The sequence below is a fragment of the Telopea speciosissima genome, chromosome 3 (genome assembly GCF_018873765.1).
Source record: "Telopea speciosissima isolate NSW1024214 ecotype Mountain lineage chromosome 3, Tspe_v1, whole genome shotgun sequence".
In the NCBI taxonomy this organism is placed as follows: Eukaryota; Viridiplantae; Streptophyta; class Magnoliopsida; order Proteales; family Proteaceae; genus Telopea; species Telopea speciosissima.
Genome location: NC_057918.1, coordinates 26,747,514 through 26,775,511, shown reverse-complemented (window position 1 = coordinate 26,775,511; position 27,998 = coordinate 26,747,514). Strand labels below are relative to the sequence as shown.

At 39.8% G+C, this 27,998-nt stretch overlaps 1 protein-coding gene and 1 long non-coding RNA gene across 2 annotated transcripts in view; both read left to right on the top strand.

The window, feature by feature from the left end:
• LOC122655030 overlaps positions 1-16,142 on the top strand; it is a 34,253-nt gene extending 18,111 nt beyond the window's left edge. The window contains exon 2 of the mRNA XM_043849281.1: positions 15,773-16,142. Within this exon, the coding sequence (XP_043705216.1) occupies positions 15,773-16,142 (370 nt within the window). The remainder of the gene's footprint in view (positions 1-15,772) is intronic.
• On the top strand, positions 1,368-11,481 carry LOC122653765. Its single transcript, XR_006331851.1, has 3 exons — positions 1,368-1,443; positions 7,006-7,008; positions 11,469-11,481. It is a non-coding gene; the product is annotated as an uncharacterized LOC122653765 (long non-coding RNA).
• Positions 16,143-27,998: the final 11,856 nt, after the last annotated feature.

Genomic DNA, 27,998 nt, shown 5'->3' with positions numbered 1-27,998 from the left:
AAAATAAGGTTATAAAAATGATTTCATGTCACATCAGGTGGCCCGGATACAGAGAACTAGGCCAGGGGCAAAACGGTCATTTTCACAAAACTTATCTGAATTGGCCAAAACTTTACATTAAAGCTTAATATGACCAAATAAGGTCATCCAAAGTGTTTTGGGCCAAATCGGGCGGTCCAGATACCGAGAACCATGCCAGGGGTAAAACAGTCATTTTAACAAAAGGTGTTAGATTGGAGTAAAATTTCACTTGTGGGCTTAAAATGGTTAAATAAGGCTATCCCAGGGATTTGGGCTCTACTTGGGACAGTTTGGTTACAAAAAGTGGGATAAGGGTAAATTGGTAATTTTTTACCATTTGGTCACCACGCAAGCCAGTCGGGTTTGATCATCATTGCCGAGTCACACTTCCAAGATGCCAAAATTCAACGTCTACAATGTGGCACAGTTATAGGTAACAAGTGAAGGAGAGAAGCCCATTGTAGTGGATAAAGCCTTGGAAAATTTAATGATATTCCCAAAATATGACCTTGAGGACAAAATTCATTGAGCATCACCACTTTTTCTGTCAACCAATTTACTGCTCTTCGTAATTTTACCCCTCTCAAGCTGTTTTTGTTTATGTTAACTCAAAACCCAGGTTTGATGAATGAGCTTCCCTAGGGAAATGAAGTTTGTGATTTTTAATTATATATCTAACTTGGTAGTATAAGAAATTTTACTTGATGGCACACTTCAATTACTGCTCTTCATAATTTTACTGGTTTAGTTTTCATTTCTTACTTTCACTTTTTCCATTCTTCAAAATTATGATTAGTGATTTCAAGTTCTTTGCGGTCTTTTAGGTGATACCTTGTTTTTGAAGCAATTTTCTCCCATGAGTTTATTCCAGTTCGGATTGATCTGTAATTCGGCGGGTGATATTTTGTTACCGTATTCTATTGATTTCTTACTTGAAATACTCCCTTAGTTCTGGAATTTTCGATATCCATATTCTAAATTCTATTTCTTAGCTTGTTTTCTTATTTTGTTATTCCAGTTTGTTCTCTGTTAGTTTCCTATTTTTCCCTATTATTCCCCTCTGCTGGATATCCACTTTGTGAATTCTTCTCTTGAGACTTACACACACAGCTTAAGAATCTTCAATAATGTTCACCACTTGCCAATTGTGGGCAGTTTGGCTCAACTAAATCAGAAGGATTTCTCAGGGTAAATCAAGAGATCTGTCAAGTTCATGTCCACAGAATTTTACTCGCATGCTCTTATTTGGGCAACATTTTGTATTGCCTTAAAAGGAAGTATTATTGAGTCATTGCAGGAATTCTTTGCATTCTTGGCTGTGTATTTAGGTTTTGGATACTGCTTTATGCACTGAAGGCAGGTGCCATTCCTTCCATTGTTTTCTCATCAAGATCTGAATTAGGAATCTTTCTTTGACTTTAAGTTAAGCACACAACTCTTTGCATATGCAATTTTTTTTTTTAATTCAAGAGATTCGTCTTTTCCCCTGTTTAGATCCTGACTTGGTTTGCATCTGGTTGTTAAAGAAAAAGCCACACGAACTCATAATATTCCATTAATAAACATTTCAAATTTCCATTCATTGGTTTGTGTTCTGTCATGTTGGAAACTTGGAATTGTTGATCCCCAACCTGTTGGCCAAACAACGGTCCAGGGATCAAACCATGGTTCCCTAGGGAGACCAAGATATTTATCTTTAGGGTTTTGCACGCCCTGGGTTAGCCCATGGTGTTCCATGGGTGCCCCATTTTAATTTTAGGGTTTCCCATGGTCTCCCATGGGAACCCTGGTGCATCCCTATTAGGGTTTCTCCTTCCCTATTGCATTCCATAAAATTAATTATCACAATAGGGACGGAGAAACTCGTCTCTAGTCCATCACATGGCAAGAGGGATCCATCCCATACTTGAATGCGCAGTGAAAAATAATCGATTCGAGTTTCTTTCGCATCCCATAAATATTAATAATCAATGAACAGAAGGAATTAATAAAGAACTGCTAACCTGGTGAGCCTCAAGTGTTGCTCCTCCAATAGATAGTGGTTCTTCCTCCAATGAGCGCTCCAAGCAAACAGATCTGAACCTCCAATGGTGCTACCAAGGTTCTACACGCCAATCCCAGATGCCCTCAAACTCCTCAGCACAGATCTAGGGTTTCACAAACCCTAACTCTCAAACACAGGTGAGAGAAGCAAGAAGAAGAAGAGAGATCACAAGAGGGAGAGAGAGAAACCAAAAACGTAGGAGAGAGAGTGTCTGCTCCAAAAACGTGAAGAGCTCCTCTTCTGCGTATTTTTGGTCCCCTGTTTATAATAATAGGGTTTAATTAAATCCTAGATAGATTTAATAGAGCCCTAGTGAGAGTCTGACTCTCTCTCTCTCAGTCTGGCAGTTCTGTTTAAACTCAAAGTGCTACACAGGTGAAGAAGGAGAATCTAATAGGAAAAGTATTAATTAGATTCTTTATTTAATTATTAATGGATAATTACAATTAGCACCAAATCCATTAATTAAATAAAGAGCCAATTAAATTAGCAAATTCCAAATAACTCCCTATATGATAACAATTTATCATATACAACCCCCCCACTAATCAACACCATCATTATGGAATCTAGGGCATGTACACATGTACTGCCAAACCCCAATCCATAGTACATGTCCATATAGAGCGTTTGTGCATCCGATCGGGTCCCGCAAAACTCGATAAAACACTTTATTTGAAATAAATATAAATAATATATCATTTTATGTAAAATAAATTTTGCAAAACCATTTCCAAAACGGTACTAGATCCCGATTCGATCCGACCATGCACGAGCAGTCTCTATCTTGGTGTTCCCCAATCGGGCAGTGGTGACCGTGTTGGATAACTCCTTCACTCACAAAGTGTTCACGCATTCCCGAACACCGGCTTTGACTCGCTTGAGTCTCGGTCATTGATGAACCAAAGAATGCGATCACACTTTGCGTGGAGAGGTTCCCTCAGTGCAGGTGTCGGTGACACATGTCTATCCCTTCCTACATCCGCGTGAATACATGAGGGAATCAACAAAGTAGATTCTTCGCCAATGCACACATCAAACATGTGAGCACTCGCATTCGACTCGACATCACATGTCTAGGCATACCCAATGCGACGACCATATGATAAGGGTGCCCAGCCCAAACCCTAGTTGTGACTACCATTTTAAGTATAACTTACGGACACATAATGCTCAAAAAATTTATATCGCATGTGACAATATTAAACTAAAATGTATAAATGTTCAATACAAAGGTGAACCGGGTTGAACCGGACCGAACCGGGTTTGATGGACACACACTTGTCCAACAATCTCCCACTTGTACATCAAAGCCAATTCCCCATACATTTTAAACCCATGCCCTCCATGTGTTTCTCAAACACTCTTGGTGACAAACCCTTTGTCATGGCATCAGACACATTTTCAGTTGTGTCCACTTTGGAGATACTCACGTCACTCTGCTGGATAATCTCTCTGATGAGGTGATACTTTCGCTGCACGTGCTTGTTCCTCTGATGAGCCCTAGGCTCCTTAGCTTGTGCAATGGTCCCTCTGTTGTCACATAACAGGGGAATAGGGTCCTTGACAAGATCAGGGACTACTCCAGAAATGTTAGGAACTTCCTAACCCAAACACCTTATTAGCCGCATCACATGATGCAAGGTGTTCATAAAAATAGGGATCGGCTATAGATTTCTATTTTGTACTCCTCTATACAATGGCACCTCCACTCATTAAACTCGTAATGACTCACAATACCTACTGCATAGCAGACGTCCGACCTCGTGTGCAATATAGCGTAAATTAGACTTCCTACTGCTGAGGCATAGGGAATCCTCTTCATCTCTTCAATGTCCGTCTGAGATTGAGGACATCGTGATCTGGAAAGACTGACTCCATGTCTGAAGGAAACACTTCCCTTCTTGGAGTTCTCCATACTAAATCTGGCCAGGACTTTGTCTATATAGGTAGCCTGTGACAAGCCTAGCATCCTTTTCTGGCTATCTCTTACGAGTTTGATCCCAAGGATATAGCTAGCTTCACCAAGGTCTTTCATCGAAAACGTTGTGGATAACCACTGTTTTACTGATGAAAGGAATCCTACATCGTTACCAATCAGCAATATGTCATCTACGTATAAAACAAGAAAACATACTGCCCTCCCACTGATCTTCTTGTAAACGCATGGTTCATCCATGTTTTGATCAAAACCAAATGATTTGATTGATTGATCAAACCTGATGTTCCAGCTCCTGGAAGCCTGCTTCAGCCCATAAATGGACCTCTGCAATTTGCACACCTTTCTTTCTTCCTCCAAGGAAGAGAACCCCTCTGGCTGTTTCATGTAGATTTCCTCTTGAAGGAACCCATTTAGAAATGCGATCGCACATCCATCTACCAGATCTCATAATCAAAGTGTCTTTGCGATAGCCAATAAAATCCTGATGGATTTCATCATCGCTACTGGTGAAAAGGTTTCCTCATAGTCTATACCCTCTTTCTGGGTATAACCCTTTGCCACCAGTCTCGCTTTGAATCTCTCAACTAGAGTCCAGACCTTGTTGGAATGCATCGAATCGATTTCAGAGCGCATTGCTTCCAGCCACCTAGTGGCATCAACATCCTTTAGAGCCTCAGAGTATGTCATCGGATCATCATCCGATTCAACCGATACCATGTGGAACTCTTCCACTGTTTCCTCTTCGGTTAGAAGAGTTAGCCTGGTGGGTGGTCTAACAGTCCTCCCACTGCGTCGAGGTTCCTCAGGTGTTGGTGTTTCAGCGGGTATGTCAGTTGGTCTCACTTCTGGAAGTGACGTTTTTGAGCCATCTGATAGCTCTTTTATGACTACTGGTTCGGACCTCTGGGTCATCATTTCTTCCTCAAAAAATGTGACATGTTTACTTACAATGACCTTTTGGTCAACTGGGTCATAGAAATAATAGCCTATCGTGCCTTTGGGGTAGCCTAAGAAATAGCATCTCGAAGTCCTGGATTCTAACTTGTCTGTTTGTTGCTTTCGCACATGTGCTATGCAACCCTATACCCTAAGGTGTTGAATACTGGGCTTTCGCCCTTTCCACAACTCAAAGGGTGTCTTGGCTACAGACTTAGATGGAACCCTATTCAAGATATATATATCGCCGTCTCTAAAGCGTACCCCCAGAAAGAAAGAGGCAGCTCACTATAAGTGAGCATCGTCCTGACCATATCTAATAGGGTCTGATTGCGTCGTTCGGATACACCATTTTGTTGTGGTGTGCCTGGATTAGTTAGTTGACTAACTGTCCCTTGGGATATGAGATGTTCTTTAAACTCATCCGATAGATACTCCCCTCCACGATCTGATCGTAAGGACTTGACGCGTTTATCGAGCTGTCTTTCGACCTCGGCTTGGAATTCTTTGAATTTATCAAAGGCTTCCGATTTCTTACGCATCAAGTATATGTAACCATATCTAGAGTAATCATCGGTGAACGTGATAAAGTACTCATACCCATATCTTGCTTGTATGTTTATGGGTCCACACACGTCAGTGTGTATCAACTCCAACAGATCTGTGGCTCTAGCACCTTTATTGCTAAAGGATTTCTTGGTCATTTTGCCCTGAAGGCATGACTCACAGGTGGGGAATGGTTCCACCCTCAGACTCTCTAAGGACCCATCCCTCACCAATCTACTGATTCGGTCCACATTAATGTGACCCAATCTTAGATGCCACAGATATGTTGAGTTCACTGGAGCTGCTTTCCGTTTCAAATCAACATTTGAAACAACATTCGTTCTAATAGGGCAATCTAGAAAATACAAACCACTTTGCATATATCCGGATGCCACAAAGGAATTATTAAAACGAATAATCAATTTAGAATTAAAGGAAAAACTATATCCGTCCAAAACAAGTTTTGAAATCGAAATTATCTTCCTCTTAAAAGAGGGTACATAATAGCAATCCTTTAAAACTAAACTAGCATAACTAAAATTTAAAATTAAAAGTTCCCACAGCCAACGCCATGGTCTCAGCTCCAGTGCCCATCCGAAGACGCACTTCATTTCTTTCCAGGTTCCTTGTCTCCTTGAACCCCTGCAAATCATTGCAAATGTGAACAGTGGATCCACTATCCACCAACCAAGAATTGGTAGGTTCAAAAGATAAATTAGACTCATAAAGAACGTGAACATCACATGTACCTTCTTTAGCAGCCTCTGTTTCATTCGGCTTCTTGTCTTTCAAAGTTACCAAGTAAGCACGACAGTTTCTTTTCCAGTGACCCTCCTTCTTGCAATAGAAGCACTTGCCTTTGCCTTTATTGCCAAACTTCCCACCCTTGGCTTTCAGGGTCTTGCCCTTACTTTCCTTTTTCTTCTTCTTCCCATTTGAAGAAGGCTTTACCTCAGTTGCATTGACCTCAGCCTTGTCCTTTTTCAAGGACGCTTCAGCCTCTACCAGTGCATTAGCAAGCTCGGTGAGCTCCATCTCCTTCTCGGACATCTTGTAGGACATCCTAAAAGGTGCGTAGGTAGAAGTGAGTGACGCTAAGATCACATCAGTCTTGTATCACAGGCTGAAATCAGTCCCCATGGATTCCAGTTTTTCAAACAGATTGATCGTTTTCATTACATGATCCATCACTGGAGTCCCCTGAGACATCTTGGAGTTATGGATTTGACTCACCGCATCAGAATGTGCGTGTGTCAACTGCCAGTTGAACAATTCAGCAAGCTTATCCATTTTACCCCCAGTAGTGCATATATCCTTGACTGAGTCTACAACTGATTTTTCCAACGATCCTAGGATATAGAGTGATGCCTTGGAATCCCTCATGAGGAACCCTTGCATCTCTTCATTTGCCTCAAAATCGTTCAGGTCGGGTTGAGGAGGAACTTGTTCATCTAGAACTGTGTACAGTCCTTCAGCAGTCAGGAGCAACTTAATGCTCCGGTACCAATCGACATAGTTTGTACCATTAAGTTTGTATTCGCTAATGAGTGTTAACAGGTTGGAATTAACGGCAGCCATCGTATATTAATCTACACATGTACAAGTAAATAACCACATGCTAATTAATGACCATTGAAAATAATAAATTGAGCACACACACATCAATGGTCTTTCATAATTAAGGTTTCCCTCATAACCCAAAAGATGAATTGGATACCTACAACCCTTGCATGCATAACTTACCCTGTCGGGAGTCATTATACACACCATGGTAGTGTAGACTAAGCTGTCCGCCTCATGGGCTTCCAATATTTTCGGCCACCTGGGTGTCATGTCCAGATCCTGTCGGCTGACATACACCCAAGTCATGTACTTACCTATCGCATTAGTTAGAATCATGGAATCATGAAAGATGGCCCACTGTCACAGTGCCCTCTCACTATCCATACCCTAACGTATCTAGATGGAGGTAAATATAGATAAATGCGTGACAGAGGTCCTGGCAATGTCTTGTCGGCTTATGCGGGGTCATGTCACACATTTTCTACATTTATCTTCAATAGGAGGCCATGGACATGTCTACCGATTAAGACTAGTCCATATCATACATGTATTGTGAATAAAGAGGGATTAATTAACTCTCACATACATGGATAGATTTAAACAACATAATTAATCAACATTAATTAAAAGTGATTATGGGATGACGGCATTTTTATTAGAAGCAATTAAAGAACCCTCCCAATAAAAATAAAACTAATAACTTTGGGTGCATTTATCATGCCATGGATGCCACGCCTCGATCATCTCCTCCGTCCGATCACGTCTTCAAAGTAGGTGACTTGCATCTCCATAAGCTTTGAGCACCACATGTGGATCACCATCTACATGCCCTGGGAGTCCTAACGCCTCTAAAATTACAATGGAAACCTAGAAAAATTCTATACACTTTCCTTTCCATAATAATAAAGAAACCCCGCATGGAGAAACCAACTCACCATTTGGGTTGCCCATGGGGTGGAGTACATTTGTTTATAAAAAAGAAAGGGGGAGAGAGAGAAAGAGAGAGAAGCATCACATCCACCCATAACCCCATGTATCACATACATAAACAATCCATCCATTTATTAGAATGCCATTCCCATAATCACATCATAATATAATTTCATGCATGGGCATTAAAGCAAGTGAACCAAAAATTAAAACATGGATTCCTTCAATTATTGAACCACCACATCGCATGTGATATCATGTATCCAAGCCCATAAAATTAAAATCGCATTTTAATTGCAAGTGGGTAAAGAGGGAATCTCTTCACCCATCATCATCCTCCAAAAACAAAACAAAATAATAAAATTCTGTTTTGAAAAATCTGTTTTTTTTTTTTTTTTTTTTTTTAAAACTGGAGGGAAAAAAAGGGGGGTGCATGCGGCCCACTTGCGCGGCAGTCGCAGCACTCCTGCGCGACCCATAGGCACAGGGCCCACGGAGCTGGCCTTGGGCTGTAGGCGCAGCCTGCCGCCCATAGGCTAAAGCCCACGGACAAGACTGCAGCTCAGGCGCAGCAAGCAGCAGCCCACAAGGGGATGCGCACAAGGGTAGGTTCATGGGGAAGGGCGTGCACAGAGGCTTGGTAGCGTGCGCTCCCCCCCCCACATATAGAACATGATTAAAAAATTTTAAAATAAAAATTAGTAATCACAACCTAATTGGATACATGCTTCAATAATTGGAATAAACAAAACAAACCAAATCCATCATCACATGGGTAGGTTGTCACACTAACAACCTTGTAACTACCCATGTGCACATGGGAAGGTTGTTACAACAACCATATCCTAACCACCCATGTGCCAACTTGCATCCCACTCATGATAATCATATTAACCATTAATTATCTAATATTCATGGGTGGGAAAGGTGGCTCTGATACCACACTGTTGGCCAAACAACGGTCCAGGGATCAAACCATGGTTCCCTAGGGAGACCAAGATATTTATCTTTAGGGTTTTGCACGCCCTGGGTTAGCCCATGGTGTCCCATGGGTGCCCCATTTTAATTTTAGGGTTTCCCATGGTCGCCCATGGGAACCCTGGTGCATCCCTATTAGGGTTTCTCCTTCCCTATTGCAATCCATAAAATTAATTATCACAATAGGGACGGAGAAACTCGTCTCTAGTCCATCACATGGCAAGAGGGATCCATCCCATACTTGAATGCGCAGCGGAAAATAATCGATTCGAGTTTCTTTCGCATCCCATAAATATTAATAATCAATGAACAGAAGGAATTAATAAAGAACTGCTAACCTGGTGAGCCTCAAGTGTTGATCCTCCAATAGATAGTGGTTCTTCCTCCAATGAGCACTCCAAGCAAACAGATCTGAACCTCCAATGGTGCTACCAAGGTTCTACACGCCAATCCCAGATGCCCTCAAACTCCTCAGCACAGATCTAGGGTTTCACAAACCCTAACTCTCAAACACAGGTGAGAGAAGCAAGAAGAAGAAGAGAGATCACAAGAGGGAGAGAGAGAAACCAAAAACGTAGGAGAGAGAGTGTCTGCTCCAAAAACGTGGAGAGCTCCTCTTCTGCGTATTTTTGGTCCCCTATTTATAATAATAGGATTTAATTAAATCCTATATAGATTTAATAGAGCCCTAGTGAGAGTCTGACTCTCTCTCTCTCAGTCTGGCAGTTCTGTTTAAACTCAAAGTGCTACACAGGTGAAGAAGCAGAATCTAATAGGGAAAGTATTAATTAGATTCTTTATTTAATTATTAATGGATAATTACAATTAGCACCAAATCCATTAATTAAATAAAGAGTCAATTAAATTAGTAAATTTCAAATAACTCCCTATATGATAACAATTTATCATATACAACCCCCCCCACTAATCAACACCATCATTATGGAATCTAGGGCATGTACACATGTACTGCTAAACCCCAATCCATAGTACATGTCCATATAAGAGCGTCTGTGCATCCGATCGGGTCCCGCAAAACTCGATAAAACACTTTATTTGAAATAACTATAAATAATGTATCATTTTATGTAAAATAAATTTTGCAAAACCATTTCCAAAACGGTACTGGATCCAGATTCTGATCCGACCATGCACGGACAGTCTCTATCTTGGTGTTCCCCAATCGGGCAGTGGTGACCGTGTTGGATAACTCCTTCACTCACAAAGTGTTCACGCATTCCCAGAACACCGGCTTTGACTCGCTTGAGTCTCAGTCATTGATGAACCAAAGAATGCGATCACACTTTGCAGTGATAGGGTTCCCTCAGGTACAGGGTGTCGGTGACACATGTCTATCCCTTCCTACGTCTGGCAGTAATACATGAGAAAATCGACAAAGTAGATTCTTCGCCAATGCACACATCAAACATGTGAGCACTTGCATTCGTACCCTGACATCACATGTCTAGGCATACCCAATGCGACGACCATATGATAAGGGTGCCCAGCCCAAACCCTAGTCGTGACTACCATTTTAAGTATAACTTACGGACACATAATGCTCAAAAAGTTTATATCGCATGTGACAATATTAAACTAAAATGTATAAATGTTCAATACAAAGGTGAACCGGGTTGAACCGGACCGAACCGGACCGAACCGGGTTTGATGGACACACACTTGTCCAACACAACCTCCTTTTTAGAAAGGTCTGACTGGTAATGGAGTTTGTACATTTTTGCTGCTCTTTTTTCTGCATTTAGGTGTACTTTACGGAGAGTTGGTGTCCTGTTCGAACTGTATAGACTACCAGTCTATACAATTAGAGATTCGAGACGGGCAAAAAAGGTATTCTCTCTCCATGTTTTTATAATGGGTAGGCTGCCAGCCTAGAAGTATTGGCTTCTTGATCTAATAAGAACCATTAACAAAGTTTATAACATGGCAAATTCATGCACATCATCAGTGAGAGGAAGCTACTGTCTGTGTCTGAATGTTCACAAGCTATTACTGGTTTTGTTGATAGAGTAACGAACAGGTAAAGCAATATGTTCACCTGTTGAACTCAACTTTCACAGAAACAGAGAGGACTATTTGCTGCATTCTTGAGAATTATTAGAAGGAAGATAGTGTTAATATTCTACCCTACATGGGTGGCAGGAAGGAAATTCTTTTCCTAACTAGGTCATTTCAAGAAGCTGATGGGAGGAATTCAAAAGCCTAATTGTTCATCTCTCTCTTTATCTTCCTGGAGAGGGTGATGTTAAATATGAGAATCTGCAGTTGATGCTTAAAATCCGAAATGGAAACAAAATGCCCACCTAAATTATTTGTGATGTAATTTGTGAGAATTTGTGTTGTTACCCAACACTGATAAAGTTTGAAAGAACTATTGATTGATAATTCTGTAGGGATCATTGGCACATTGGTGTGAAAGAACATCCGCTTTTGCACATTTGTGAAAGAACCAATTTTGGTTTCAACAAGATTTTACAAAAACGGAAAAAGTTGTGCACAACGCCAGCTCAAAAATGAAATTGTACACCCCCTCACATATCATTATTCCTCCCCCCATTGTCAGATTCCAAAGAGGGCTCCCCCATTCGCCTGAAGTTGGACTCGAGCAGTGTAGGGAACCCTCTCCCTTACAAAAATTTCCAATTCGCCCCCATTCAGCAAAATATTTGAGAGGGTAGAAACATCATAGTGAAGTGAAATGCTTCACTTGGCATAGTGACACAAAAGATTATATATGTATGTGTGGGAGTTTCTACATGACACCTCCATAGGTGTATTTAGAACTTGACACCTCCTTTTAATTACCCCGTCTTACTCTTAAGAGTTCTTTTAAGTTAAGGGTTTCAAAAGTAATTTGTAAGTAACATATCATTATTGTCATTATCATACAATGCCATTGTCATGCACATTTTCGAATATACATGTGAAATGACAATATTATCCTAATTAAAAAAAATGTATGCTATACTAAAAAGGCAAAAAAATTAAGGCTACAAATTATTTGATACATTGAGAGTGTCAATAAGAATATCCCATATATATAGGGGAGAGATATAGACATTCCCGTGTGTGCAATAAGCTAGCGGGCAGCACCAATGGGGGCACAGGACGAGGCATCATACAAAATGGGTAGGGGGTCATTTCAAAAGGGGGAAAAGAGAGATAGACACATCGGCTGCTAGCATATGCAGGCGATGTGCCCAACCTTTTTCCATTGTATATATGGAGAAATGTTCTCTATGGAGGAGTGTACCCCTTGCGCCCAAACACATGGGGGGTGAAATGCCCCCCCTCCATGAAAGGCAGTAATGACCGCCCTATTGATGTCGTTATGCATGTAGGGGCTACGCTTCCTCCACAGAAAACTCTTGCCATATATGATCATTGCATGGACCTCTAAAGGCTGCACATGTGCACTGGCTAATGGAAGCGCACGTGAAAGCATTGCCCTGGGAAGAATTTCTGGCTTTTATGGGGGCAGCATGGTACTTTCACGTCTACCTATAAGAGCCACATAGGCCATGTGACCAAGTAGCATTCTTTTCCCCTCGTGTGGATCTTGCACCTAGACACAAGAAGCACACGAAAGTTCCTACACAGTATTGGACCAATAAGAGGCCATTAAGTCAATCTAATAAAAGACCGGACCGAAACCAAACTTTGTTGTAATGATTTTGTTCCAATTTGGCCTAGTACCAGACCGAAACCAATTCAGCCCAATCGAAACGGACCAAACCAACTGATTGCCACCTCTAATTGGGAGTAAGTTTGTCAAAGTTCAATCTAAACCGATGAATCGAACCCAATAATAGAAACAAGAGAAAAAGAACGCTGCTTGGTCGCATGACTAGTGCGCCTAGACACAGGAACACGTGAAATTACTGCCCAATCCCTTCTTAAATAAAAAATTTCATCTATGTTGATGCTTCTGTGCACATTCTCATCCACCCCCACGCTAGTACGCTGGTGTAAGGGATACATGACCAAGCAACGATCTCTTGCCCTAGAAACGAAACCGGATCAATGGTAACTTGATCAGAAACTGGAAAAAAAATTTCTCATTGGTAAAACCCCCCAAAAAAATTGTCACTAATTTACTTAAGTATACATGTAATCCTGAAATCTGGACCAGACCAAACCCAATAACAAAAAACAATAAGAAGCTTGATCAAAGTTGGAAAACTGGGTTTTGACTAGGCCGAATCACCCGAGTCGAGTCAAAATTTTGAAAAATCTGGTCAAAAGTCCTTTAGACTAGATTAGGATAAAAAATGACGAGACTGGGTCATAAATCGTCTTAGTCAAATTAGACTCAATATTTTTACCTGGAGGATTATGACAGACTTGGCAAGTTTAGTCCTTTTTAAAAAAACCATAAAGTGGATTCACTTAGAAATTAAGTTGAGTAAAATAGTAACAAATTATATCCTAAAATAGTTGGTTTTTAGGATTATTGATACTGGATTTCAATCTGTCTTTTGGACAGACCCATGGATTCCAAAGATCCCTGGATTTGGGATCTCTCATCTGTCTAATGATGGTGATTCTAAGGCTCTTATTAGCATTTTTTATTCATGGTTCTTAAAGGAATATTCCCTTACTTAGCTCATATCTACCTACCAATGTTATTCATTCAATACTGTCGATTCCTATCTCTTTTGCTAATGACAGGTGGTGGTGTATTCTTGCAAAGGATGGAAAATTCACTACTAAGATGGCCACTAAATTCTTACTGTCATATAGATTTGTTGAAATTTTAAGACAAAAATCATCTTAGTGGCATTATCTTTGGAAGCTTCCTATACACCCTAAATTCAAATATATTTTTGACGTGTTTTAAATGTAGGAATTCTGATCAAGACAACCTCTCACCATGGATACAAATTGATCCACATTGTGTTCTGTGTCAGGTGAATGGGTCAAGTGGATCTAGGTCGCGGGCCCTTTGGGATTGAGAATAGAATTCCTTTCTACCTCTTCTTTGGATAATCTCTGCATCTCCCTTTTGACTGCCAAGATCTTGGATAAACAATCTCTTTGTTGTTGTTTTTTTTTTTTCTCTGTCTGTTATCACCTGTTATTTTATGTGGAGTATTAGGAACAAAGTTGTTCATGGAGTTGCTAAGCCTGATCCTCACTAGGTCCTTCATAATGTTTCTAAATGGTTGTTTAATTTGAATCTATACCCCCTTCCCTTATTCCCCCCCCCCATGATGTAACTATTACTCATGATATTACCTCTCTTGGAATGCAAAATTTCCTATATTACACTTTCCTGTTTTGATTTGCGTAGGATCTACTGACCCAGTTTTAAAAAGATCAGTTGGGAGTTATTGTTTTTTGGTAGATGGAAGCATTATTTTGGTGGTTGCAGGTTTTATTGGATACAGGTTAAAACGCGGAGGCCACAGTGGTAAGCATAGAGAAAGGTATGGAAGCATTATTTTAGTGGCTGCAGGTTTTTTTGGATACAGGTTAAAACACGGAGGCCACAGTGGCAAGCATAGAGAAAGGTCTCGATCATGCATTATTTTGGTGGTTGTAGGTTTTATTGGATACAGGTTAAAATGCGGAGGCCACAGTGGTAAGCATAGAGAAAGGTATGGAAGCATTATTTTGGTGGCTGTAGGTTTTTTTGGATACAGGTTAAACCACGGAGGCCACAGTGGTAAGCATAGAGAAAGGTCTCGGTCATGCATCTTTATTGGGTATAGACCTCAAAGAAGTATGGTATGACTGCAAGGCAGTAAACTTGTCAAACATACCCTACGCCCTGACACAGGGGCACGCAGAATGACCATTGCACTCCTGGTCATTTCTAGGATTAGGGGGTGCAACGATCATGTTGTGCACCTCTGTGTCAAGACAGAGCGACGTGCACAACCAAATGGCGTTCTCTTTTGCTTTATATATGTTCATTGCATTAAAAAATAAATAAAAAAGGTGACTCATTTAATGGTATTTGACAAATCCTCATCAGATTTTTTTGAAAGACAATTCAAATTAGAAAACCTGATTTTTCAACTATGCATGAACCTAAACTAAAACTGAAACCTTATTTAATGAATTTGGTTTCGATTTGACCGTAACAGATCGAAACTGCATTAGACCGCCCAATTGACACGCCTTGTTGTGTGGAAGAGACCAAGGAAAAAAATAGAGGTTGATAGGGAAATATAAGAGCCCAAGGACAAGATCGTAAATTCAAGATCCGAGATGGAAAGGAAAGGAAAAGCTAAGGAAAATTTCTGGAGGCAGCTTTAATTTCCCAAAACAGCCCACCGACATATCCCCTGGACTTATCGGCGTTGGACCGCAGTTACCATACATGAAATCCCCGCCAGTTCTGCTACAGTGACAGACCAATCCTGCCATTTGCCACGTGTCACATATCCTACGTGTCATAACATACCTGCCACCCTGGCAGATACTCTACTCTCAACCCCACTCCCTGCTTCCCCCTATTTAATACTCTCTTCTCTTCCCTTACTCACTACTGTTTCAGTGTTTCTATTTCTCTCTCCTTCTCTGCCAAAAAAGCAAAAAAAAAAGAAAAGGATGAAACAGATCCGGGAACGGCCCGAGTACGAAGGACCCTTCGAAGCCGTCGGAAAACGACCACGAACGCCGGCGCTGTCTGAGGCGGAGGATGAGGACGAGGAGGAGATGTTGTTGGCTCGGTTTTCCGTGGAAGAAGAGCAGCTGATGCAGGTAATGAAGCTGTTGGAGGAGGAGATAAACTGTCCTGCTCATGCTAATAATGATGTTACCAGTGCCAATCCTGCGCCGTCGTCTTCAGCGATGTACTCTCCGCCATTTTCGTCGTTTGTGACGATCAACGGCAACGAAGAGAGTTGTGGACCTTCCTTCTCTGACTCGTCTTCAACTGTGATGGCGAGTTTCGACATAAGTGGTATTAACATTTCATACTTCATGGGTCCCGGTAAGGGGTTCCCTTTCTCTAAAGGGACCCTAGATTTACCGGCGGTAGCGGCGGAAAAGGAGCCGTTGCAGCCGGAAATCGAGGAGGTCTCTGTTTCTACCGTTTCAGACGAAGGAATGAACAATGGCTGTGAGTTTGAAGTTGGGGAAATTGACGACGAGTGGTTGGCTCGTGTCCTGAGTGGTGCTCCTTTTGTGGAATACAATGAGACCGATCTTTGAGGCCTCTCTCACAAGTCACACCTGGGTTTTTTATTTTGTGAAGAAGCATTTTACATTTGTCTATAGAACATAGAGTACAGTGTAGAGAGAACAGAGAAGGAAAAAAAAATCATAGACTGAGATGAAGAGGAAGAAGAAGAAGAAGAGGGAGGGGTTTTACTGTTTTTTGTCGTTCTTTTTCTATTTTTTTTGTTATTAATCCTTGTGAACATGTGAAGTGGACAGAAATGAATGATACAGTAAAGAGTATGGTTTCTTGCTTTTTTCTTCTCAAATGCAGCTTTTTCTCGCCCTTTTTCTTTGGTTTTTTCAATCTTCCTTTTTCCCTTACCCCTTGAGAGATAGAGAGAGAGAGAGAGAGAGAGAGGGATAGGAGAGAGAGGTGCTCTAGAAGTCAGGCATAGTCTTCAGAGTTATCATTTTCAAATCCTCTGGACAATCGGCAAGAATATCTTTTTTTTTTTTTGGGTATCTGTGGTGGGTTCTGGACATTGTACTATAGCAACCGTACATTTTCCCTTTTGAAGCTTCAAGGCATGTCCTGAACTGAGAAGAGAGGGCGACAGTTTGTTTAAAAGAAAAAGGTAATCAAAATATCAATAGGGTGTACTGGTGTAGGACCGTTGGTAGGGTAGCACTGTAAAGCAGATAGCTTCCCCTCCCTCCCTCTATTGTTTTCTCTCTATAAGTGGGGTTTATTTATGCCAGGGTTTAAATACCGGTTCGGTTTGCTTGGATCGGTCTAGATCAACCCCGGATTATTCTAGGAATTGACCCTTGCCGGGGAACCGGGATCAGGGATTTAGAAATCGGTATCGACTCGATATCAGTGTAGGGGCCACACAAGCAGGCAGTGACTACTGCCTACTGAGTACTTTTCCAAGTTTGGAAGAAAACATATGGTTTAAATAGAAAAAAGAAATCTTGAATATGAACAGCTCAAATCTTTTTTATGATTTTGCCACAAAAACTTGTGACTGCCAACAATCTTATTTTATTTTTTGGGTTGATAAACTGGTGAATCATATCAATGCCTTGGTTCAATTTGACATGTGTTTAATTAAAAGAGTATCTTTACCAAAAAAAATAAAATTAAAAGAGTATCCCATATATCCTCAATGGCATGGTCACATCACCCTGCATGTGACTACCAATCAGTGGATCATATACTAGACCTCAACCAATAGAAGACTTTTACACATAAAAGACCCTCATATAGGAATCTTTTGAGGGTTAATTTTGGACCGTAGGATGTTGGCACATAAATCCAATGTCTTGATTTGGAATAAAATATAATACGATGTTATGAAATATGTATTGCACAAAATAACAAATATATTATATATACTCTGTATATATGAGCGTATATACGTATGAATCGCGATTGACGAAATCGAAAACTTGGACTCCTCTCTTCCTCTCGAATCCCCATTTCCTCTTCATCTTGCATTTCTGTATCGTGTTCTTAGATTTATGAATCAAATGGGGTGATTACCCTGCAGATGAGCCTTGTTGTTGCTAGTACAAAATACCCTGGAGAGAGTATCCAACAACTAAGTTCGTCGTAGACCCTCCTACCATCGTTTTCGTCTCTCTCTACAATCTTGTTGTTGCGAGCTGAGTTAGGGTTTTCTCTCAAGGGGCCTTGACGATCTACAACTAGATTTATGATTCAAATGTTGTATTCCAAAGTTGGAAACCCCATTTGGTAAAGGTGCCCTGATCTGCAGAACCTGAAGAACCAGGGCATACCGTATAGCCCCCTTCGTTCCTGGACGTGTTCGATCGTTGAGGCATTCGTCGACCCAAATAAAGAGTTTGAAACCCCATTTGTTGGAGGTTTTCATCCCTGGAGGCTCCGCAAATTACTCAACCTCACCTTCGCAAACACAAGCATGATTCTCTCTCTCTGCCCTTTCCTTCTCCAAGGGAAGAATCAAATGGTTCTGGTTGAGACCGGTTTTTCTATGAATGCCTGTAGAAAGGAATTAAAAGTGAGGTAAATTTGTTTTTCTGGTTTCTTGGTTGAAAGGATGGATTTGAAACTCATGATACTGCAGTTCAAGACACTTCTAAATCTATTACAGAACAATAGTTATTTTATGATAAAGATTTCTAATGATGAATTTCGATGCTTGTATTGTTCAAACTAGATTTACCTAACACTCTGTAAATTGTACATTAATAATACAAAACTGAATCTACCTTGAATATCTAATCAATGTTCAAGGGTTTTTTCAAGTTTCTACCAAGATTACTGCATACCCATGGTCTTCGTACCTTATTTATTTCCTTATACTAGATCCTTTTAGCCTGATTAATAGATGCAACAGTTTAGTGGTCAATTTGATTCAATCATTACTCAGCATTGGTTGTCATTGTACTTGCCTGAACAATTGCATTGAACTCTCTAATCTTGTCATCTATTGATGCTACTGCTAGGTTTCTACCAATTCATTTGTTTGTTACTCTACTCTTTTCTAGTTGTGCCATTTAATGATCTAAACATCCCTCCTCAGCCATATCTACTCTTCAATTGGTGATCGGACAACACTTAGGAAGTGCCTTTCTATTTTATTTTTCGCATCCAAATGCTAAGTGAAACATACTTTTCAATTCACCCTCCTTAAGGATGACGGAATCGGATTTTTATCGCCTCCAGTACTTATCCCCCATTTCTCCTCAAGTACTCCCCCAGTAGCTCGACACGTGACTTATTTCAATCCGATGGTCACTATTGAAAAACCAAATTTTAACCCCAAAAAAGTAAAGATTTTCCCTCCATTCTCTCCTCTCTGTGAACGACGACAAGAGTCCCTCCATCCAACAAAAATGCACTCCGTGAACGACAGCCAAACCAGAGTATCACGGCGACGGTGCGGCGCAATGTTCGACGGAGACGAGCTGCAATCGAACTTCTTGGGTTTGGAATCCCTAACTCCCTCCCTGCCAAACTCTGAGACGATCGTTCATCTTCCTGCAACTTCTATCACTCCAGGTATTTCTTTCTAAGAACTATTATCAATTATATGAAAATTCCAAGGGACAATTTGTTTTCTCAAAATTTTATTCTGTTTAGTTGACTTGCTGGAGTTTCTTTCTTAATGCGAATCGGTAATTGAGTTATTTTCTCCCAGAACTAGTAGGTTTCACTCTTGAATTACCTTGTGCATTTTTTTTTTTTCTGTACGGTTTTTTGAGCCCTTATGAGTCTACCCACCAGTGGGGGTGGGAGAGGGGAAGAGTATTGCTATGACTTTTGCAGTGATGAAAGGATTTCTTGTTTAGTATTATTGCTGGGTATAATTATTTTCTTCTTGGGCAAAGCAGCATTGATAAGGATTCAGGTTTTTTCTAGAAGAATTTGGTTCTGGGATTCCTTGGTGAGGCTTCTTATGTTTCATCCATTGCTAAGTCCAACTGTTAGGAATTTATTCTTGTCTGAATTAATTTTTCCTCCAAAATAAATGTAAAATGTATCTCATAACTTGGAGTTGGATATGTTTCTGAAACATTATTCTGGATTTCCCCCCTGAACCAACCAGGATTATGATAAATATTTAGTGAATCTGACAAGCTGTCTATGGTTTTCACTTCCTTGATTTATGAGAGGAGAATCAGTAACAATAGCAGATTGTCTCCCGAGCAGGGGTAAGGCGGTCAAAGCGCCCTGTCAATCCCAGGAGTTACACAAGTGCTGCACGCTACTCGGATTGACTGGATCTTTTTCCATCAAGGTGGGGGGAAAAGATGTTAGTCATTTATTATGTGAAATATCTGTTTTATCACTAAGATTAGTAATTTATTCTGTGATATATCTATTTATCTTTGAGAATCATATTCTTTTTTTTTTTTCTAGTGTTATTACAGTAATCAGAAAAGGTGAAATTAAGAGGTTATTTAAGAAGCTGCTTCTTTTGTAATTATTGCCTTATTATTTTCTTCTTTTTTCCTGGCAGGATTATGAATAGAGATTCATTAATGGAATTGTAAGTACCGTGGTCCTCGGGACGATGGGTCTTCAGCCTTTTGGCGACAAGGATTGGCTTTGATGAATAACGGCGTATCGTTCTGATATATCATCATGGGGATTGGGATCATGCTTTATAAAGAAATGGAGTCGCCACCTAGGGTTAGGGCCTAGGACCCAATGAGTGTAGCCCCTTCCGGGGTTAGCGGAAAGGGCTACGTGATTCCATATGGTCTGGTCAGAGATTCAGGGTAAGTAGTTAGGTTACGAGGGTGGGAAGGTGTTAGGCACCCACTTCGCCCGGATAAACCGGTCTTTCTACTAGATGCTGGTTTTCGAATATTCTCCCTTAATAATATATCATATACTAACATGTAAGGCTAAGTTATGATGCACTAATCATGACAAAGAAAGAAAAATCATTTACTATGTACATTAAAACGAGTTACTTTAATTGTCTACATTATGCCAAAAATAATAAGAAGGAAAGATACAGATACCTGTCAAGAAATACACGAAATAAACGAAAGCGCACTGAGTGCGAAATATGTGATGTCCCACGGCTCAGGTGGAGACGGACGATCGACTTGTCTCTCTCTTGTCGGACAGAGTAAGGACTATATGAGATGGGTTTCGCTACTCAAACTTCGGGCAGAGTAACGGCTATATAAAGGATTCTTGTTATCTGTGTGCAGACAGAATAACGGTTGTGAAGGGGGGTTTTCGTTATCCGTACACTGACGAGATAATAATACTCAAGAGTAGAATCGCTCTATGCTTGGATGGATAATCGAAGGATTGACCCACGTCGAATAACTCCACTCATTCACATACTCATGAGAGAAAGACGGATGAAAAGATGATGAAAATGGGGCAAAACAAGCCCTGGAGGGTCTCCCTACCCCAGAAAAGCTTCGGAAATGAGGGAGGGGGACCCTCCTATTTATAGGGAGGGGCCCCTTCTCTCTCTTGGCCAGATAAATCCTCCACGGCGCCGTGGGTGACGTCAGTAAGCTGATGTCACACCCCCTCACGGCGCCATGAAAAGTAGGTACTCGTCTCCACGGTGCCGTGGGAAGGAGCCCCACGGCGCCGTGGGAGCGCAGTGCCTTTGTCCCTTTGTTTTTGGGCCTGAGATGGGCTCTAATGGGGTTCTATCTGGGCCCATGGGCTTGGTCTTTTTGGGTTTTGTCTTCCTTCTGGCTCTTCAAAAAATTTTCTGTCGGGGGACTCCGCCGCCCTACACCCCCCACAGGGGGACTGCCTGCCCCCTTAGACCCCCACGGCCCGCTAAACGGTTAGTGGGACCGTCGTGGTGGAGGAGGGTGAGCAGTACCTCCTTCAACGTTTAGTAAAAGGGTCTGATAAGCCATTTTAGGGATGTTTAGGGTGATTTGGTTCAGATGTAGGAACAAGAGTCCTTCTTGAGAGAGATACCGATGTCTGTCCATGTCCTGTTGTCATCATTGCCGGAGGGTGACAAAATTCAGTGTCTACAGGAATCCATAAAATTAAGCAACTTACTTAGAAGAAGTTGAAAGTTGAAACAGGGCTTCCATACTTCTATTTTTGTAAAAAAGAGACATAACTCTTCAAATAATAATTGTAAAAGCTTCTAACTCAGAGGAGATGCCACCGGGAACATGGTCAATCTTATGAAGTTCTCATGCATTTTCCCACTTCTGTTCTCCTCCTCCTCTGTTCCAACACTGACTTCTCTGTTTTGACTTCCAATCAAGGCAAAAACTGTTGCTATATTTAATGTTTGCTAGATTTTTCATAAAATCTTAAAATAAAAGAGACTATTCTTCAAAATTCGTTGTTAAGTCCTTGCCTAAGCTCTCTTCAGGTGGGTTATAGACTGGTGAAGAAGTTTTGAATCCCTAAAACCCCTTTTTCTTTTGTTAAAATTTGTTGCATTCTTATTTGTTAGCTGTTCAGGAATGGTGAACTGTTTGAATCCCCCCCTCCCCTTCTGAATTTGGTTTCTCAAACTGATATTTCATGAATATCTTTGAAAGGGAAAGCACAGAGCTGATATTTTACCCTAATAGCTTTTGCATCATTAGTTGACACAATTTTTTTTAATTCTTAAAAAGTAACTACAAATCACTCTAATCTTTTCTTGTATAAACTAACATGGTTTTAATTGATGTGGGTGAGTCTTTAGCTCAAAAAGGAAGAACAATTGGTTTTTTACCAAGAGATGATGGTTCGAGTCCATCATGACTCTCATGTTGATTAATTTAATAAATTTTCTTTCAAATTCTGACCTTGGAATTGTTGTCTTCCTTTCAGAGTTATTTTTTTTTTAAAGTATTATGGTGCAGCAAGAGGAGAAGAAAAAGACAAAAGAAGAAAAGCTTTATCGTGTTCTATCGGTGTAAATTAATACTGATTCTTTAGACCATTGATTTTATCATGCCTTTTACCTTATGGGGTTTGTATATCAAGAAGTAGAAGGATCTTTCCAAGCAAAAGTGAAACAATTCTTAGACTAGATGGAGATACTGAAGCCCTTCTTCCGGAATGTGCTTATTCAAGTGGAAAGCTGGTTGGGGCTGTTCAAATTCTCTTTTGCTTTGGATGGCATTTGTGGGAGGAGTAAGATTGGATTCTTCTTTTGAGGCTTTTTTTGTTCTTCTCATGGTTTGGGTACAGCACATGGAAATGACTCCGTCCAATTTATTCTTATTCCTTTTTCTTTCCTCCTGGGTTGTCTTAAAAGAAACTGATTGATATGCAATACTTTGGATCAAGCATATCGGCCAATCCATATCCTTGGATCTATGATTTAAATCCTTGATTTGGAGGTAAATATTGATTGGACAATCAACATTTTGGGTTCAGGGGCAGAGATTTAGGCATTCAGCCTAAGTACATAAATTTCTCAAAAATGGAGCTGCCATGATGAACCATTGCAATAGATTTTGAAATTTACAGTACATGTGACAAATTCCAATATACAATGTGTACTCACCAGCCAAGGGACTTCACAAATAAATCAACTCAATTGACGGATTGTACACAAGTCCATGACCTGTTGTCTACTGATGGTTACAGAACATACTTCTTAAATTTGTAAACTACAATGATATAATTTAAAACCAATGCTCAGCTGTGACTTGAAGACTGGCCTGCCTAGCATATAACACAAAGTCTAAGAAGACCCTCACATTAAGATTGAGAAAATCATGTTGATCACAAGTTTTCACTAATTTAATAACATAATAAGTAAATGTCTTCTTCAGCTCCTCCAGTCTCTAAATGATCCGCAGATTCATAAGAGTTCCTTCTATGCTGAATTGGTATGCATCCAACACTATTCTAATGGGGTTTTTATGGTAACATTAGTGCACATGCAGGTGAAAAAGAAGGCACCACTCCATATTGCAGCAGCTCCAAAACAGGACACGAAGGGCAGAACAGTAGTGTTTTTTAATCCATCCTTGCCCCATCATCCAAAGAACTTCTAATCAATCCTTGCCCCATCATCCAAGCTGAGCCTGCTTGTTTGGACTGAGAATGCAGTCCTTGCCTAATTATCAAATGATATGATGATGCATGAATCAGCACCTGGCATAACAAATTATTAATAAACCTAAGATATATCAAGGAAAATGAGAAAAGAATATTAGGCTTTCTTTAGTTGAATCATAACAAAAAATAGAAGAAAGGGAGGGGAACAAAAACAGAAAATGGTATTAATGAACAAAATATGGATTCTTCACAATGTGGCACAGTTTCAACTTAACTGAAACTACATTAGTGCAAGTGCATACAACGTATGATAATATGCCCAAACTCATTATGCATAAGATGCAACCATAACCAACACAACTTTAGGATAACAGTACCAGAAAACACCAACTATACTAGATAAAACAAAGGGCAAATCATCAGATAACAATGGTTACACAGACAATGTATTGAGAAACAAATCCAACAACTAAAGACCACTGCAAAGTATATAGATACAAAGAAGATGTTAAAATAGGGAAAATTTCACAGACACCCCCAGTAAATATTCAATATGTCACGAACTTCCCAAATTTGGTCAAAATGGCAACCTTCCCCCTGACGTTAAGCACAGTTAGTACCCAAAGGTGAAATAAAGTGTTCAACAGCAGAATGTCCAACCACTCCACCATCACCATGAAGAAGATCCTCGATACCTACAAGGAATTCGAGGGACTCACCTCCCTGGTGGATGTCGGCAGTGGAATTGGGATCGAGTGGGATGGAAGGGAAAAGATGAACAATAATTGTTTTTAGATGTAAGGGTATTATAGGGAAATCACCCTGTGGTAAGGGTAATTTCGCCATGATAAAAGAATTAACAGCAACTTAACTGCATAGTGGACTAAGTTGAAATAAAAACATAAAGTAAAGGTAGTCTGTGATATTTTTCCAAAGTTTGGTATGTCCGTGATATTTCATATACTTACAAAGGGTGTCGGTGAAATTTTCCCTTTTTTATTTTTTTTGCCACTTCTTTGCAAAATTAAACACTGATTGATTTTTCAAGGCAAACAATTTGACCTGGTTTGTTGGATTTGGAATATATATTTTTCCACTTATCATAAGTGTGAGCATGTCGACCATGGTAACTGATCCAAATGACGACCCGAATAGATCTTATTTTGCCCCCTCTATGATCTCATTAAAATAAACAGTGATGGGTTTTTTGGGAAAACATTGTATAAAGGAAGCTATTTATTGAAACATGAACGACACACGGTATCAGAATTACAAATATCATACAATCATGTGAAGGAAATGGGCCAAGAAGTACTACACGCTATGGACAACGTCCTCTGAGCCAAGGAGTCAGCTACGTTTTTAATTTCCCTGGAAATATGGTGGAACGAACAGGAAGTAAAAAAAGTTGCAAGATGGAGGATATCCCCAACTATTTTCAGCACTGGAATCTGATTTGTTGGAATTTGAATATTATTTTTTCCCGTCACAATTGCTGACATGTCAATTATGGTAACTAGTCCAAATGCCGACACTATGATCTCATTAAAGTAAAATAAGTACTAAACATAAGTACTATATGGCATAGTTACTCATTAAAATAAGAATAAGTACCAAACATAGTGACTTTAGTCCTTTTTTTTTTTCTTTTTCGAAAAAATTTCTTGGCCAAATGCCCTAGTCTGAGTGGATCATAAGATGTCTCTTCTAAACAATTTGACCTAGTTTGGTAATGGAATTTTTTTTGTGCCATTAAACACAAGCATCGATATGTCGACAAGAAGAACTAATCTAGATGTCAATCCGAGTGGATCATACAATGCCTCCTCTATTATCTCGGTTAAGTTTTTTAAAAAACAATCGCCGATGTGTTTTTTAGGGAAAACAATTTGACCTTTTGGGATTGGTGTGGTTTGTGTGATTACACTGTCATCAAAAAAAAAATTGACCTTTTTTTTTGGGGGGGGGGAAGGAGTTGTCACATGCGTCGATGTGTCAATGAGGGGAATCAGACAAAATATCATCTAGAGTACATCTTATGATGCCTCGACTATTGTCCTATACGAATTAAAAAATAATAATAATAATAATCACCAATGAGTGCTTATATGTAGCATGGTATGAAATGGACATCTTCCAAGTAACAAAGAAGGAATAAAAAAACAAAAAGGCACACCAATGGTTTACCTTACAACATAGGCAATTGCACTGCACATATGAGTTGAGACATATTTGATCTGGAACTGTAGGATGGATCTCCAAACAACATATCAAGGTTGTTGACACATCATGCGCGACTATTTTGTGTGGATGATTCCTTAACTATCTATGAACAGTTGAATTAAAAGGGTCTTGGTGGATTTGAACCACCATCCCCTTAGAATATGCTTGAGACAAGCTTATGTTCCAAGTGCTCTACCAATTTGAGCTAAAGACCCACTATAAGCAGAGTTTGGAATTTACAAGTAACCATGAGACATTTCCACAAACCTTGCTTCAAAGAATTACCCAATGGTGACCCCATTGTTTGGCCCGGAAATATAATAATACTTATGATAACTATATTGAAGTTTCTTAAGCAATTCATGAATACGACTAAACAAGGTATCTGCAGGCCTAGAAGAAAGTTAGAAACTAAGAGAAAGTTTAGAATGATTAACTGAAAAACAGAAGGTGGTGAGATATAATTTCGGAAGACGTGCTGAAAGTATCAAAATAGTTCCATAAAAATTCAAGTCAGGACAACTCTTATACAATGTTCATCTGATAAATCCAAGAATTCTATGTGCAACGTTGAGGTGGACGACAAAAAATATCTCCTTATTAAATTAGGAATGTTCGGAGCCCTACCAATTGACAATCGCCCAAACATCTTGGCCTCAGTTCACCCTTGATCGAAAAGCAGATGTTATTATGTCTCCTTCCACATCCGGACAGACGTCATGGTCTGGTAAGGTTAGCTTGGCATTATATAGGCAATTATGATAGATGAAGCAGTAAAGTTAAATGCTTACACAGCCACATGCATAAAACAGAAAATATGAAGAACAAAGAATTCCTTTTATGGCTTGTATCCCTGATCTTACACTTCTGCTCTTCCATTTCTAGAAGGTAAGGCTTTATGAGCTCATGAATTCAAAATGCTCGACAAAAAATGAGTAATCAAAATCTACCTAAAGTTGAGTGTAAACCAAGCCATATGTCTGAACTCTGAAAGTACCAATAGATTAAAAGCAAGAACTGCAGTAGAATGCTAAAAAAAACATGACAATAATAGAGTATAACATATCAACTTAAGTAGAAGAATAAGCAACAATAGGTATACCTCCGAGCTCAGTCAAGAATTCTACACTGATTATAGGTTATAACAAATCCATGTAGGAAGCCAAATAACCATGTGAAAAATCATTTGATGCGTTTGCACTAAGTGCATAGGTTTGCTTATCACCTCAGCGAGAATTATGTCTGTTGATGTTGTTTCTAGCAAAATGGTGAAGAAGCACACCTGCTGCAATACTAACATTCAAGCTTTCAACAGCTAAGAAGGATTGGAACTCTTCACCAGAGCATCCATGATCTATTATCTCAATTTCCTCAGCTTGAATTCTCCCTGTAGAGACAGTGTGAATGTTTCCTGGGATTCTTGTCAACTGAATACAAGATCTCTTAACTAAAGGCCTCAACCCAATGCCTTCACTGCCTAATGCAAGAACATTTGGTGCTTCAAAGGAACAACTTTTGAAGAAACAGAACCGCGTAGAACCCTCCGCCCATTCTCCGCAGATGAAGTCAAAAACAGGGCTCCACCTTAGGCTAGTATTTCTTTAGAAGTGAAGAAATATCCAAAGTGGATTCAAGCAGGAAAAGAAAGCAACTTTAAATTGAGTTTTTGGTGGAAAATGAAGTTACATTCAAATATCATTTCAAAATCAAAGGGGAAAAATAAAGTTATTGAGTGAAAATTTTGGCAACAAGTGAATGCATGACTTGCTAGATTCTTTTTTGTATTCCAACCAATGATAATAAGAGACACCCACTTCAACACCATACCATTTTCACTCCCTTCATATCTAACTAAATACAACCTGATGCAATGACAAATGGGATTCAAGTCGTTGACCTTAAAATTTCATCAGTTATGCCCCTCATTGCAATGAATCCTGAATTTAGGGGTTAGTTTTGTTATTCCGAAAAGTTAGAGCAATATAAAAATTTGGATATTTCTGAAATATTACTCCAAGATTATCAACCACACCCGCATCAAAATCAGTAAAGATATAATAATTAATACGGTTCTGCCTCTCTGAATGCTCCTTAAGCCTTCTTTCTAGAAAAGCCTGTAACGATGAACATATGACCAGTCACGATAATAATCTGTCACTAAAACGGTTCCATACTAAAATGTC